The 15,896-nt window shown below is 37.8% G+C and overlaps 1 protein-coding gene across 5 annotated transcripts in view; it reads right to left on the bottom strand.

The window, feature by feature from the left end:
- PPP3CA (protein phosphatase 3 catalytic subunit alpha) overlaps positions 1 to 15,896 on the bottom strand; it is a 324,510-nt gene that overhangs the window by 62,939 nt on the left and 245,675 nt on the right. For all 5 annotated transcript variants that reach the window (XM_053217100.1, XM_027061516.2, XM_027061522.2 and 2 more), the window contains 3 exons: positions 7,794 to 7,905; positions 6,095 to 6,240; positions 3,460 to 3,599 (listed from right to left, as the gene is read on the bottom strand). In XM_053217100.1, coding sequence (XP_053073075.1) covers positions 3,460 to 3,599; positions 6,095 to 6,240; positions 7,794 to 7,905 — 398 coding nt within the window. The remainder of the gene's footprint in view (positions 1 to 3,459; positions 3,600 to 6,094; positions 6,241 to 7,793; positions 7,906 to 15,896) is intronic.

The following is a 15,896-nucleotide window of genomic DNA, read 5'->3' as shown; positions in this document are numbered from 1 at the left end:
AAAGCAGGGATCTTTGTTAGTCTGCATGGCTGTTAATAGAACTGTTAATAGAAACAGCGAAACCAGGAGGAATCTCCTGCGGGGAAGTAAATAATAATACTTTTCAGGCAAGGTGAGTTAAGGTGAGGATGAGACATCCAAGATAAAAATTTCCAGCAGCCACCTGGAAATAGAGAGGTCCAGCTCAGGAAGATAAACAGATGAAGGGGCTAGATCTGGTAATCAAACCACAGAGTTTACAGTTTACGGTGAAGGTAAGAGAACATGTGAGTTTCTGGGGGGGAGGGGGTCGGGGAAGGGGAAGAATGAAGAAAAAAATGTGGGAATCAGGAGGAAGACCTAAGATGGGCAGCACAAGAGGCAGGGTGCTGCTGGATCAGTTGGAGGAGAATCGGGACATGTGAGAAGGAGGAACCGGACGACTTCCAGTTGGAAGGGGCTGGCAAATGTCAACAGCAAGAAGAGAAGGTGGGCTGTGTGAGGGGAGAAGACAGGCTGCTGATCTATGATTAAGAGCCCAGCAGTGATTTGAGTGTGCCGCAATTTGCAGCTTCAAAAACCCTTTTAAAATGACTGTCAAGATGTTCTTTAAGTTTCAGAGTTTAGAGGAACTTCAGAACGTCTGACCGAACTCACTCATTTCGAAGCAAGCCAGACCTAGAACACAAAGCTTACGTGATTCATCCAAGGCAGGCGTGCACACTGCCAACCTGAGCACCAAATCTGGCTGACAGCTTTGTTTGGTCTACATGAAAATGAAATTTTTACCTCCAACCTGTCACGATCCTCACGGATTTGTACGGTGTAAATCTTGGTCTGTTAAGGATCACAGGTACCTGCCTGGACATTACAGGCATTTGAGTTCGCAAACTCCACTCTAAGGTTCCAAACATAATGGTAGCACCTGGGCAAAAGCAGAGGATTCCTCCCCCTCTGTCCCACCGTCTCTCTTCTCTAACTCATGGTGGCATGAATGCATTCTTACTGATGCATTTTTCTGTAGAACTTCATTGCATTTAAATCATGGCCCAGACAGTATGTTAGATGAGGGACAGGGTGGCAGGGCAGATTCCACATAAACGGGTAAAATAAAACTGGGAGTTGTCCATCAAAATGACTGCCAATAACTCAAGCGAAATTGTCACCAAGTGTCTCTACCAATTTGATCACTCCCTTGTGCCCCTGTAGCTTGGCTTTATAAACCACGGCCACAGAAGATGCCTTGCCGCCTCCAAGGGAACTGAAAACAAAAGAATCAAAAAGCTCTAGGAGAAGGCAAGAGTCATTTTTCTCTTCCGTAGATGAAACAGAATCCAGATTGCTTTGCCATTCGCCAGAGTCGATAGGCTGTGGGTTTATATTCAGCATTTGTCATGGCTACAGATATTACAGAACTCTCTAATGAGAGGACTTAAACAATCATTTTGTTGAGAACAAAAGTGTGAAAACATGCATAATCCTCTAATTATCTAGTTTGATGGACTTTATCTCTGATGTAAACACATCTGTTTCTATAATGACAAAACAAAAATACCGTAACTTTATGTAAGTCCAGCACAGAACTTTACCTAAAATATGATTTATTTGAACAGCTGACTCAGAAAACCAATGGAAGGATGTTACACTGTGAATGAAAGAAAGATTAGTGCAATGCGCCTCGATATCAAAATCAAGAGGTTGGGATTTTACTTGCTACTGGATTATTGAAGCACAGATCAGGGGTATAAAGTAAATCAGTTAAATTCTCACAGTGTAATTAGGGATTTGACACCGGATTTTAAAAACTGAAAAATTGGCTTTGATATATTTCAACAATATTTATCTTTTTCACTAAAACTTTTATCATATTTAAGAAAAGATCACTTCCAAATTAACTAATTCCTAAAAAGGAACTTTAGGCCTTGCAGAAATATTTACCACCCTTCTTCATGTCACCCCAAAATAGACTCCTTGGACATGGTGCCCAAATTTCCAAATCATAGAAATGAATTGTAATCTTTCTTATCAATAAGCTTGGAACAAACCTCTTTCTTCATATGTATAACAAAAAAGTATTCTGTGAAGGCTGTTTTACAGTGCGCGAGACCTTCTGTTCACAAACTCACTTCTCAATCATTTCAACAGAGGAGTAAAAGGAAACATTTTCCCCCCCTGTAAGGAAAACTTAAGGCGTGGAACAAAATGCTCTACCGCTGAACAAACTCTGATTGACGTTATGTGGAAGGATGCTGTCTGCTTAGTCTCCAGACAGAAGACATGTTTCAGTTCTTTCTCACAAGCCTTCTCATCTGCTTAACTTCCAGGGCTGGAATTGAGCATAAACTTCAGTGCACATCACGTTTGGTCTGTAGGTTTTGTTTTGGTTAAAGACTGTGTATTATAGAATTTAACATTCTCGGTTTCTCCGTAACCTCCTTCTCCTGTCTCTCTGGCTCCTGTCACATAAACCGTATATCCGATGCTAAGAGAACCCAGTGAAGCTGAGGGGAGTCAAAGGTAGAGGCCACAACTGAGGTGAAATGTCAGGAAAATCGCGAGGACCCAAAAACTCAGCTGTGTTGCCGATTTCTCTCTGAAGTGCTCTGAAATGTTAGGAAATGGGCAAATCCCCCATGCTGGCAAATATAAAAATTATTGTAACAATCTTTCAAAGTGGCTTGTGAAAGTGCTAAAAATAAATTTACTATGGTACCTATATACTGAGCTGCTAATTTTAATTTATCCAGGAAGTGTAATAAACTTAAGAAAATGTAAGAATAACGTCAATATAATTTAATTAACAGATTTAAAAGTTGTTTTCCTGATTTAAGTTATGAAAAGTGGTAAAAAAATGTTTGAAGTGACTATATTGTTGAAAGGAAGATGAAGGCTGGCATTGGAATTTTTTCTACACTCTTTGAAACAGAACAAATTTTCTACCAAATTGTACTACCTCGCCACCCTGATATCACATGCTTCTTCTTCTTCTTCTTTTTTTTTTAAAGAATGCACGAGATAGCCAGAGCCAGGAGAGGACAGAGAGAGAGGAGAGAGAATCTTAAGTAGGCTTCACGCTCAGTGCTGAGTCTGACATGGGGCACAATCCTATGACCCTGAGATCATGACCTGAGCCGAAATCAAGAGTCGAATGTTTAACCAACTGAGCCACTCAGCACCCCTCCCCACCACATGCTTCTTTTATGGCTTTTCTATTCTTCACAGGTATTATATCAGTGTATTCACAGAAATGTTTTATTTATTTATTTGTTTTATTTTTTATTATTTATTTATCTATCTTTTTTACAAGTGCTAAGAATCCACTTGAACCAAGCTTGCAAAGTGATGCTTTCATTTATCCTCGTTTCCTAGAGAAGTGATATAAACATCATAAACACATCAGACTGATAAATGAGAACGAACTGATAAATGAGAACATTTATGAACCAGATGTGCTCCAGAAAGCGAACCGTCCATCCTCACCTGTAGAAGTACGAACACCCCCTGACTGTGTTGTGAGTGAAATGTTCCTGAGTCTTCTCATTTCCAAAATCCTCCAGGGGGTCTGACCACAGGATATCACACATAGGTCCATAAGCAGGTGGTTCTTTGAATCGGTCTAACTAAGAAAAATAGAAGACAGAGAGCAAAATACTAATCTTTGGACGCTTGGAATCCAGAAAATACAAGTGTTTTTGTGGTCCCTGACTTCCTCCCCAGCACAGTGCTTGGTGAACTGCCCGCTCCCTCTCTTCCTGTTGGCTTTCCTGCCTTCCTTCCTCCCCCTCCGTCCACACTTCATCTCTCTCCAGTTTGCCCTCTTTCCTTCTAATGAGTCTGTCTGTTGGCTGCCTTAATCTCTTCATCTCCCTCTTGTCTCCTCCTTAGTTCCTACTCTTTGATCCTTTTTTCTTGTCTCCTGGTTTACTTTGTATTTTTTCTTTCCCTCTTCCTTACTTATTTGATCTGAGTATTTCAGTCACTACCAGTTGATGTGACTCCGTGTTTCATTTCTTGAGGAGGAGCTTTTATTTTGTTTTACCTTTGGGCAAATCTCTATTACTGCCTCCACTAAACAGTGATTTAGAAAGCTGGATGGAGAAAAACTTACAGTTTTTATATTTCACAATATGACTTTGAGAACAAACGGCTTTCATTTTAAGAGCAGCCACTTGTTATATGACATTCTGGACAGTCACTATTAGGGGCTATCTACGTTTCGAATTAAAGTACAAGCCAGCTGTAGTTTATCTTAGTGGGTACAAACCAAGAGGAATGATAAGCAGTAAAATAAACCCAAATTTAGCTGGTCGTTCTTCAGCTCACAGTTCCAAGCTTTATAGTTTCACCAAAACCCTCATATGAAATCCATTTTCCAGCTATAAATGTTCAGCAAGGTCATATTTCAGTTTAAAAAGGTGTATTTAGAAAGTAAGAGTAATATAATAACTGGAAATGACACCTCACCAACAATTTTAGAACACTGTCACTTTCCTGTAGTTTATTCTGATTTAACTGCAATTAGAGAATCTTTGGTGAGGTTAGCAGATATTATACAGTCTCTTGAAAAAAAAAGCATAAAACAGCTATGAAAACCTATTAAAAACTGATATTCTTCATATTCAATATTTTAATATTTTTTCAAAAACCCACAGGGAAAGGGGAATATATAAGCTTGGCAGCCGATCACATTCTTTTTCCTGAGACATAAAAGGTGATATAAATAATGGTTTTGCTACACACCATTTTTTACTAATACCTAAAAAGAATGAAGCAATATCTCACATTTTCAACACTCAATGAAAAACTTCAATAAGCCAAGACCCACCATATTTCAACCATTATGTTATCCATAAAATATTCATTGCAAATTTAGACTTGTTTAAGAGACTTAAATAATTTATGCTTTTGGAACAATTCATCCAAGAAAAATAACGCTTGCGAAAATACAGAATTTCTTTCTAAGAAAGAACTTATTATAGGCGTAGAACAGCAAAGAAGGGGAGTCTTTCTGATTACTATGAATTCCCAGCTGAAGTTTTGATAAGGCAACCAGAATACAGAAGTTATTCTGGAAAAGTTACAGAGTGCATTCTAAAACACTAAGAATAAATAATTATAAAATTAATTAAGTAAAGTTAAGTGTGGTGGAAACTGTAACTGACATAGGGCAAAAGGCAAACCTAAGAATCTTTTTATGGCTAATGTTAGAGCTTAATGATGTATATGAAAATTGAACAGGATATCTGAAATATGCCAGAAAGTAAGTTTTGGGGATAGCGGGCGATAGCTTTAAATTTTACTTACGATAAGTTTAGTTAATATTGCAAACATCTACCATATTAAAGAACCCATGCAGAAAGTGAATTTCTCCTTGAATTTCATGACTACGATTCAGTGTCACGTCTTTATCATACTTTAAACAGAGCGCAAATACCAATGCTCTGTGTTGATTAAAAGATTGTCTCTTCCACTACATAAAAGGATCTCATATTATCTCATATTACTACATATTCTCAAGACAAAGATACTTTCATATTCAATCTAACTAATCTTTTCGCTGGTTAAAACAACATTAATAGCCAATTTCAACTAAAAAATACCTCAAAAAATCAACTTTCACCTCAATACTCAATACAACCAATGGAATATCATCATCACCTTTGTTAGGCTGTTATGTTAAAGTTTTAAGTTGTGAAAAGAGTAGATTTTCAAAAACAAAAGATGATATAGACACATTTTAAAGGTCAAGTTGTGATTTTTCCCAAGAGCAAAGGAACATTTTCTAACTATAATATACTATGAATATATAATGGGTTGCTTGAAATGAGCCAAAGGGAAATGAAAAGGCATATATATTTTTGGCAATCAAATATTATACATTTCAATGACACATCACATGGTAAAATGAACCCTGAGGTTTTTGAGATAAAAACTCTTCCAAGTGTAAATATATTTCCCTTTCTAAATAAAAGTGAGTACAAAGAAGAGATTCATGGTCACTTTAAATCACTTGAATTCGGAAGGATAAAGTTAGTGAAAACGATAGGGAAATTCAGGTCTTCTATTTCTTAATGAAGCATGCAGAATGATGAGTCTTGGAAATAACAGAACTTACTTTTCTGATATCATCTAAAGTGTTAATCTCTGGAGACAAACCGCCGTGGACACACAGGAACTGTTGGTTCATCAGGGCAGCCAGGGGCAGGCAGTCAAAGGCATCCATACAGGCATCATATACGCGTTCTGAATACTTTATTTTACCTTTTAAGACATGATTTAAAAACAAATACTTGACTCTCAGGATTTTATAGCTAGGATCATTTCACTGAAATCGTTTTTTAATGCTTCCTTCCTAGAATCATACCATGAGCATATAACTACACACCGCAAAGTTCCAAAATGTGATTAAACAAGACCTCGTGAAGACATATTATCGCAGATTTTACCCACTATGGGAAAGTGTAATGTTCCTACGAAACCTTGTGTAAGCTGAAATGGAGTAAAGCAAAGAAGCAATTATCATTAATTCATATAGAAGCATTTTTGAGCATTCCCAGGTCCAAAAAAATAACCTCTTAGGTTTTTCTGATATCTTCAGACACTACTTGTAACAGATGCACAAAATAAATGGAGATAAAGTACAGAGGCTCACAGACACAGTTCAAAGCTATGGCGGCGTGAAGGTGCGGGGCTGAGTGTAGTTCCCAGGGAAGGGGCTGGGCGGGACCACTCATTGCTCAGGGTGAGCACTGCCTCTGTTAACTGCTTGCTGCAAATTTAACATTGAACCCTATTTTTGTTTTTCACCTTTCCTCCTAAAAGCAAAAATTCTCCTTGGGTTTCTTTTGGTTAGCAATAGCAAGTACTATTGTACGTCTTTCATGAAAGCAAAGTGACATAACACACCCTTTGGAAAGGCAGAGAATACCTGTGTTAATCTTTATATCTACTGTTGTAAATTTTTGTTGTTCATCCACATTTTAAGTTTTTAGTAACTTTTTATACAGCAGAGGAGAGAACTTTTGTATACATCCTCACTGTTCATCTGCAGATGTAGCTCAAAATTACATATACAAAAACTAGGAGACCAACAGAAACGTGGCCAGAAAGCTGGTTAAGTTTTCTGAGTGATTTAGAGAAAAGGAGATGGCAAGAAATTTCCTAAAGTTGTTTATGTGTCACTGCACGTTGCTTTTCCCTTGTTGACTTATGTCTAATGTTTTGAAAGAAGTCTCTGTACTCCATTGAAAATGAGCCTAAATGACAGAGAGAAATTTGTTTCACTAGACAATAGGGAAAATTAAAGACAGGAGGAAAATAAAATTTATGCAAAGTAGTCCTCACTCCTAGTATTTATGTCTAAAGGAAGACGTCATCTTTAATTTGGTCAAATCCACTAGAGGCTAGTGAATCTATTGAGTCCAAAAAGAAGCTCAGTTGAATTTTCCCTCCATCTGTTTTTCTTGAGTGATTTGAGATGAAAGGGTAAAATTCTTTCCCCGAATTGTAGTATTCTGGCTTAAAAAAAAAAAAAAAAACTAAGTTAATGATTGTTTCTTAGGACAAGTCACGTCAAATATTAACTCAAAATTTTAGGTCATTTTATAGAAAATTTATAATATAAAAATAAATTCTGAGTTCTCTTCATGATCCATGCTTAGAAAGAGATACAGAGTAACATAAAATAAAATAGTGTCATTTTTTAAGTTTTTGGCTTTTAAGCAATGGATCCTATTATCATGTGCTCCCAGCGTGGGTTAAAATGACGATTTAGCACAAATGGTGTTAATGGAAGAAGCTTGAAGTATACTTACATTCTTGTTTAAATGTGAAATACTCTGTTAGATGTCTACATTCATGATTTCCACGAAGTAAAAACAGTGTTTTGGGGTAAAGAATTTTCAAGGCCCACAAATACAGCACACACTGAAAAAATAAGAATAACATAAAAATAAATATTTCTCTGTTACACTTAAGCACCCCATTGCTCACATAGCACGAAGACATGAACTGATGTGCTACTGTGACTGGAAGACACCAAAAGGCTAGGCCTTATTAAGGAGGATATTAAAAATCAAATAGAAAACATCACTTTAGTACAAAGCCAAGGCTCATCTATACCTAAAATACATACATGCACTGGGAATCTATGTACCACAAGAAAACAATGGACTTTACAGGGTCTATTGGTAGAAGCCTGAATGAAGATATCCTAAAAATGTACCAGTGTAAAAGTATGAGAAGAAACGTAATTAGCAATCAATAAATAAAGACACCTCTCTTTATAAAAAAAAAAAAAATTAAATCAGGTAACAGAAATGGAAGAATTGGGAAGGAAAGGCAGGACAAAATTTAGAACTAAACAATATCAGGTTCAGGTTGATTGGGATTGGGTCTCCACTTTCAATTATGTTCTCTTCTTCACTAGCCTTCTTCTCCCTTATCACCTTGTCTTTTATTTCAGTGCCTTTGGTATACAAAGCCTTAAGTTTTTGGTTTGTTTGTTTGTTTGTTTGTTTTGTATGTAAATGTAATTAAACTGAAGGCCAGGGAATCTCACTATGCATGCTGCTAATAACTACGGGAAACATTTCACATACCTTACAACTTTCAAATTAGTTACTTGGGTATTGCAGTTTGTGTAAAAATAAAGGTCTACTTTGAATTCACCAGGTTTGGAATAAACCAACATTGACATAGTCATCCTGAAGTGTGCATTAAGATAATTGAGATACTCAAGTACTAACATCAATTTCATTATCCTCCACTGGCATTCATCAAGAACCCACAGGGAAGAGAAAACCACTCTTCAAAAACAAGTATGCTTTTTTATCCTCATTAAGTTTATGTTCTAAAAGTGAGTCAAAAAGATACAAAACCACAAAAATATGGAGGCAAGTCTGAGTCTGATTAGTTAAGTCTGAAACCAAAAAACATACAGTATTTTCCTTTTTATAAAGAGCTTTCCAACATATAGTAAATATGCCAGAGTATGTCCACTGGGAAAAGCTACTGGTGATTCATTTGTTGTGATACCTGTGAAGAACAATCACCTCTGTCAGCTTATATGATGATTTATTAAATGAATGGAAATAATTACGTTTGAATATACAGCCCAAGTCTTGGAGAAAATACTAATTATCAAAGCAAGTATGTATTACTGTGTTTTTCAAGATATTGTTTCCAACTGTGTAATTATGATTGAAGTAAACAAAAATGAGTTGACATCAAATTTTATGTATATGATACCTTAATTAATTTTCTAATTACCATTTTCTAATTATAGCTATTAGCTGAAGTTCACATGACAAATGATATTGCTATTTCTGAACAGCTGACCAGATGGTCTCTACAAGTGATCCTTAAGTCATGATGGTCTGTCGATGGTGCATATTCTCTGTTATCCTCAGTGAGCAGTATGGTGGTTCAATGAGGCTCTGATCGCTGTGTGTCTGGCTGTAGAGGTATACGTACATGCTTTTATAAAAGGAGTTTGTATTACTTGTCTCACATTTCAGAGAAGATATTTATAAACCATTATTAATGTCAATGAGATAACTATTCCTAATTTAAATTTCATAAAGTTGAACCTTAATATTAAAGAAATACACACACACACACACACACACACAAATTCATACTGGTTGTTAACTTTGGATTTCTAGTTTGGAATAGGATGGGAACGTAAAGTCCTTTGCAAATTATATTTACTTATTAAAATTGTTGTATCTAACGTATTATATTTATATATTGAGAAAGAGCATATGTTTTGGCCATACGACAGCCACTTTTAGAAAAGATTTTCTTGCTGTTATTGTTGTTTTTACTAAAGTATAACTTATATGCAGTGAAGTGCACATATTTTAAATATACCAGTCAATGGGTTTTTATATATGTAAACTCTTATGAAACTACTAACCAAATCCAGTTACATTTCAGCACACAGAAGGCTCCCTTGGGCCTCCTCCTAGTCAATATCCTTTTGGAAATGGAACCACAACAGTGAACTCTTCAGATTAGCTTTGCCTGTGAGAATCCTAAAGCAAAGGTATTCTTTTTCCAACTAAAATCTAAAACACAATTTTCTAACCCCAATCAAGTGCTAGAGGAATCACATTTGAGGACCCACGTTTTCTCCTCTGCCGACTGTTAAAAATCTCGTTCCGAAACTAGTGCACAGCTTTATCGACTCTAGTTTTAATTCCTGTAGCTTTTTCATAACTAAAACCTCAGAGAACCATACGGGAATATTTAATGATATATTTATCATACTTATTTACCTTTTCAGTGATTCAATCCACATTTAAAATGCCTTATTATTTAATGGATATAAAGCACTTAGTATACAGTAGGAGTTTAAGAAATACTAGTTCCTTTCCTATAAAAGAGAAGGAAGACAGGAACACAGAAGGGAGGGAAGGAGGGAAGAAAAGAAAGGAAAGGAAAAAAGAGAAAAAGGGAGAAAGAAAAAGAAAGAGAGAAAGAAAACATAATTCAATTTCCAAATTCTTGGCTCAACATACCCTAACAATAAGAATCCTGTTTTCACATTTTATGTGCTTCTCCCCTGTGGCAAGAATAAAATATCTTCTCAAACGCTGAATAAAACCACAAATGCAGCCAATATGGAAGAAGTGGCATGGTAAATGAAAGGGCAAGAGTGGATTGGAGAGTGGAGCCCTGCCAGCCTTCGCCCTCAACATCTGGTGGGAGAGCACTGCCAAGCACAACACTGTCTTGCTGGCCACCATTCTACCATCTAAACGTTCTGGAGACCTGTCGATCTTCAGCAAAATCATAACCTGACATGATTTTTAAAAGGGAAAATCTCTTTAACAAAAAATGATCACAATCGGCGTGCCGGGGTGGCTCAGTCGGTTAAGCCTCGGACTGTGGCTCAGGTCATGAGCTCATGGTCCGTGGCTTGAGCCCCTTGTCGGGCTCTGCGCTCTTACAGTGCAGAGCCAACTTGGGATTCTCTCTCTCTCTCCCTCTCTCTCCGCCCCTCCTAACTCCCACTTTCTCTCTCTCAAAATAAATACATAAACTTAAAAAAAAATTATCACAACCAAAAAGCAAATGAAACGCAAATTCGTTAAATAATTGGTTATTTTCATATAGGTGGTATGAGGTGGCAAATTTGAATAAGATTTTCGCTGAAGTAATCGGTTACGGTGGAAACAGAGATGCAAGTTACACTGGCCTTTCCTCATTGTGACATGTAAATTCATTGCACTAATAACTCGCAAGTGGACCTTCACTGTCTTTCCAGTGCTACCCTGAGCAATTAAACAAATATTTACAATTAGCTTTTAAATTTAGCTTTAAATACTTAAAACTTTAAAAACTTAAAATTAGCTTTTAAAACCGAAACACTGAGCCTCCTCTATATTTTTATTCATTTCCATCACAGACCTGGTTTTGACCTGTTTAACTTATCCATCTTTCCCAATGCACCAGCGCTAAGGATATCATTGTGCTAAGAATATCATTTTCTTCATTAGTTTCACTGGTTCACTGATAACAGCAGTGCAATGATTTATTCTGTATTGTATGCCTTTTTTTTAAATGATGAGTCTTCTTGAAAACTGGCAGAGGGAAGTCGAGAAAGAGGGAAAAGAGGGAGGAAGCGAAAAAGAAAATATACGGCTCCAGATCTCTATCAACCAGCCTTCGAAAAGAACTACCCAAGCTCGGATACGCACCAATCAGAAGGGATGTCTCTCAGTCACAGGACAATGAAGCGAAGGATGTATATTGGTTGGGAGAAGATCCAAACTCCCGGAATGTCAAACGCACCGCCTCTCAGGCATTCTTTACCTCCTCTGACAAGCATGCAGAGAAGCAGCAGAGTAATAGCAATGCACTACAAAGGCCATCGTGGCAGGGAGACAGCAGACAATTCCTTCCTCATGTCTGTGGCATCACTCTGTCACCTGACATCCCTTGCTGTCCCGTTCGCTTGTTATTCTCAGGCAGAAGCACAGAACATTGCCTGCTTTGCTGTGGTTCATTTAAGCCTGGGAGTTCATAGCGAATAAACACAACAGCTCTTCACGCTTACATATGTTTGAGGCCCGGGCTGAGACTTGGATGTAAGTACAGCGGGAGGGGCTAGCCCACTACAGAGCTCACTGCCAGGCCGTGCAGTGCAGAATGGTGAGAGCGGGAACCCGAGGAAGCGACTAGAAGAAAACAGCTGTGCGTGCCTCCGTTTGCAGTTCTGAGTTTTTCTCTGCATTCTCAGACGCACGCACTCAGACCTGGACCTCTGTATGCACGTATGCCTGATCAGAGAGGTGCGGGAGCATATTGCAATCACCACACAGAGAATGATGTTTGGTAGGAGACAAATTATTACCCCAAATAAAATGATCTCTTTCATCACTCCTCAAAAACACGCTTGTTTTATCTGGGCTAACTTTGTGGGGAACGATTTCTAATCTTGGCAGAAAGAGAAGGTGGTGGGAAGGGATGGGGAGGGGTGCAGAAAATGAACTCCATGTACTGCCCACAGCTTATTACCTAGTACCTGAAAATACTACCCGGCAGAGACTGTATGAAATCCGAACCCCCTCTTCAAAGGTGATTTGGTAAGATTAAACATAAGTGGCTCCTCTTTGCCTGGAGGACAGTCAAAAAGAATACCTGCAGGGGAGTCCTGAATTATTGAGAAGCATCAAGAACCTTTTGAAAGCTGTTAGGATAGTACGCGCTGGAAAACTGAGCTCTTGTTGTAGGAATTTTCTTAAACCAGCAGTGTCGTGCTCAAAGAGAGTATTTTATAATCAATGATGTGACCTTCAGATTTTAGAGGTGGGGGAGAGGGTTGTGTGTTCACGCTTGTACATGTATGAGCGAATAAGAAAGTCTGTATCAGTGTCTGCATTACTGTGGTTTGCTTAGCGGATATGGCCAAGGCATGGGGTGTAGTGGAAAGAGCACAAATTTCTTTTTTTTTTTTTAATGTTTATTTGTTCTTGAGAGAGACAGAGAGAGAGAGAGAGGGCATGAGGGAGGGAGGGGCAGAGCGAGAGAGGGAGACACAGAATCGAAAGTAGACTCTAGGCTCTGAGCTGTCAGCACAGAGCCTGATGCGGGGCTCGAACTCACCAGCTGTGAGATCATGACCTGGCCGAAGTCAGACGCCTCACTGATCGAGCCACCCAGATGCCCCGAAAGAGCACAGATTTCTAACCCCAGCACTGTCATTTACTGTGTGTGACTCTCTGGGCTTTGGTTTTCACATACACAAGAGGAAGACATTTACATGCTCCTTGCAGAGCGGTGAGGAATAAATGAGATCACGTATACCGGGCAAACAATAGCATTTCAGCATGCAAACAATGTCAGCTTCCTTAATCCACAGTTAAGAACCCCAAAGGGTTCTCAGTAAACACATTTTATAGAAATGTCTGTTCTATTTTAAATGTGGTGATATCACTGAGCCATCCCCCAAACCCCTCAAAGGTCACAGTCTAATAAAAATGGATCATTTTCATAGATGAGGCCTTCAGATTTTTGGTATTTCTGTATGCCTGTGGCAAGTCCCTGGAGCTGTACTCTAAGACACTTAGAATTTAATTAAAGAGCTCTTTATGAAGCCAGGAACTCTGGTATATGAATCTTAGAACTTTCAAATGACCTGATACTTACTTACATTTGCTATGCCACCAACATCTGGATTGATACTTTGATCCTTTGCTTGAATTTCAGAAGGTGCATATTATACAAAATATCACAACTTTCATAGTTCAAATATCTAGATTAACTGTAGACTAAAAAGAAATCTGATGAAGAGCAAGCTAGTGATTACTGCTTCTCAAGTTCTTTAATTTAAAGAAGCAGAGTTCTAAGTAGCTCTAATTAGGGAGAGTTTAGGAAATTTCAAGTAATTTGAGGCCAGAGATACAGAAGCCTGGACTCGTTGAGTAAAAATTCAAAGGTAAATACACACCAACGAGATTAAGAAATAATATTATCTGAAGATGGAGTTGGTGAGACAAAGAAGGAGAAGCCCAAACACGCCAACTGTTACTTAAGCAACATACGCTGTAGTGCTTTATCTCTATTAGTAAGGGAACAGGACACAGTGTTAGTTCTGTGATTAAATTTTAGAAGATGACAAATTAAGTCGTTAAAAATCACAAATATTATGATATTAAAACAGTTTGTCCAACATAGCACTCCATCATTTGGCCAACAAAAATACATCACTCCCAACAGGACGGACTTGAGCTTTCCCTAAGAAGATGACCTTCAAGGAAGGTAGAACACCTATTCCATTCATCCTCAGAATCTTACATAGGAGCACTTTACGTATTAAATGAGTAAGATGAATTTAAGAGTCACTCAAATAATTTTTTGAAGCCTCTAAAGGCTTTCACACAATCACAATTTAAGCGAAGTAGAAGAAACATTTTACCTCCCATATCTGTTTTCTGCCTATCGCAGTTTTTCTCAAACTTGGCTCCATATTGAAATCACCTATGGCCATGTAACAAATCTGGGCCCATGGGATGCAAGTCGAAGTAATTGTGCCACTTTTGGGAAACATCCTTAGATAAGAAGACATGCCCTTCTCTTTTTCCTTTTCCTTCTGGCTGAATGTAAGATGGCAGATGATGGTTGAAGCTGGTGTAGTTGTCTTGGGTGACAAGACAGTCTTTGGAATGAGCCCAGGCACCCCACACCCATCAGAGCAATGAGGCAGAAAGGACCTGGGCCCTGGCATCACGCTGGGTCACACCAGTTGGGTATTCCCATCTGTGGGCTTTTAATGGAGAGAGAAATAATCTTGTTCAAGCCACCGTTTTGTAGGTTTGCTGTTGTTGTTTTCTCTTGGCAGATACCAGCCCTAATGTGATAGGAAAGTCTCACAAAATTTATATTCAATCACCCTTCCCTAACAAGTTGGTCAAGTTAGCCCATGAATGAGATTTACGAAGTTGACTAATTTCTTCCCCTGGACTTTTCTTGCTTCAATTTCCTTCCTAGTTAATCTGACTTCTTTGATTCAGTCTTCCCCAGTCATGTCTACTTACAAAATTGTCCCACTTTTCTAAATTCCGATGACAATCATTTTCTGTGCTTCTTTTATCACAAGATTTAAATAATCAATTCAAATAATGGAATCCTGGATAACTGCCTCTTCTAGGCTTCTGATGCTATGTAGCTTTTTATAGTTCTATTTTCCTAATAGATTTAGGTTTCTAGAGAGCAAGGATATGCAGTTCTTTAAATTCTCCATAGTTCTGATTATAGTGCATAAACATTTTATGTTCAATAATACCATACTTGTTTACCAAGTGGAAGAAATACCAAAAATTTACTTTCTCCTTTTGGATTTATATACCTAAACCATCCCTTCTTCCCTCATAATCATGAATAATTAAGAAATGTATGATCCTTAAATACAGAAAGGGTTAATATATTGGTGAAAAGATGATATATACTTTTATAATATATATAGACAATGACTATAGTTTCTCTCTCTGCATATATAGACTCAACAACTGAAGGTAAATCGAGTAATCAAAACATAAAATTTGTATGACAGTCTTAAAAACAAAAGCTGTTTAAGAGTGATGTGTTCTTTGACATTAAATATTTCGATAGTAGGGGCACCTGGATGGCTAAGTCAGTTAAGCCTCTGACTTCGGCTCAGGTCCGTGAGTTCAAGCCCTGCGTCAGGCTCTGTGCTGACAGCTCAGAGTCTGGACCCTGCTTCAGATTCTGTGTCTCCCTCTCTTTGCCCTTCCTCTGCTCTCTGTCTGTCTCTCTCTCTCAAAAATAAATAACCATTAAAAAAATTAAAATATATTCTTATAGTAAATACAGTATTATGAAGAAAATTTAAAAACCTAGAATGAATCTTCTTTTATATGATTATTATGAATACATGATGTTGATGTGAG

Source organism: Acinonyx jubatus, chromosome B1, assembly GCF_027475565.1.
Source record: "Acinonyx jubatus isolate Ajub_Pintada_27869175 chromosome B1, VMU_Ajub_asm_v1.0, whole genome shotgun sequence".
Lineage (NCBI taxonomy): Eukaryota > Metazoa > Chordata > Mammalia > Carnivora > Felidae > Acinonyx > Acinonyx jubatus.
Note: the sequence above shows the minus strand (reverse complement) of the source record. Positions and strands in the feature narration are given on the sequence as shown.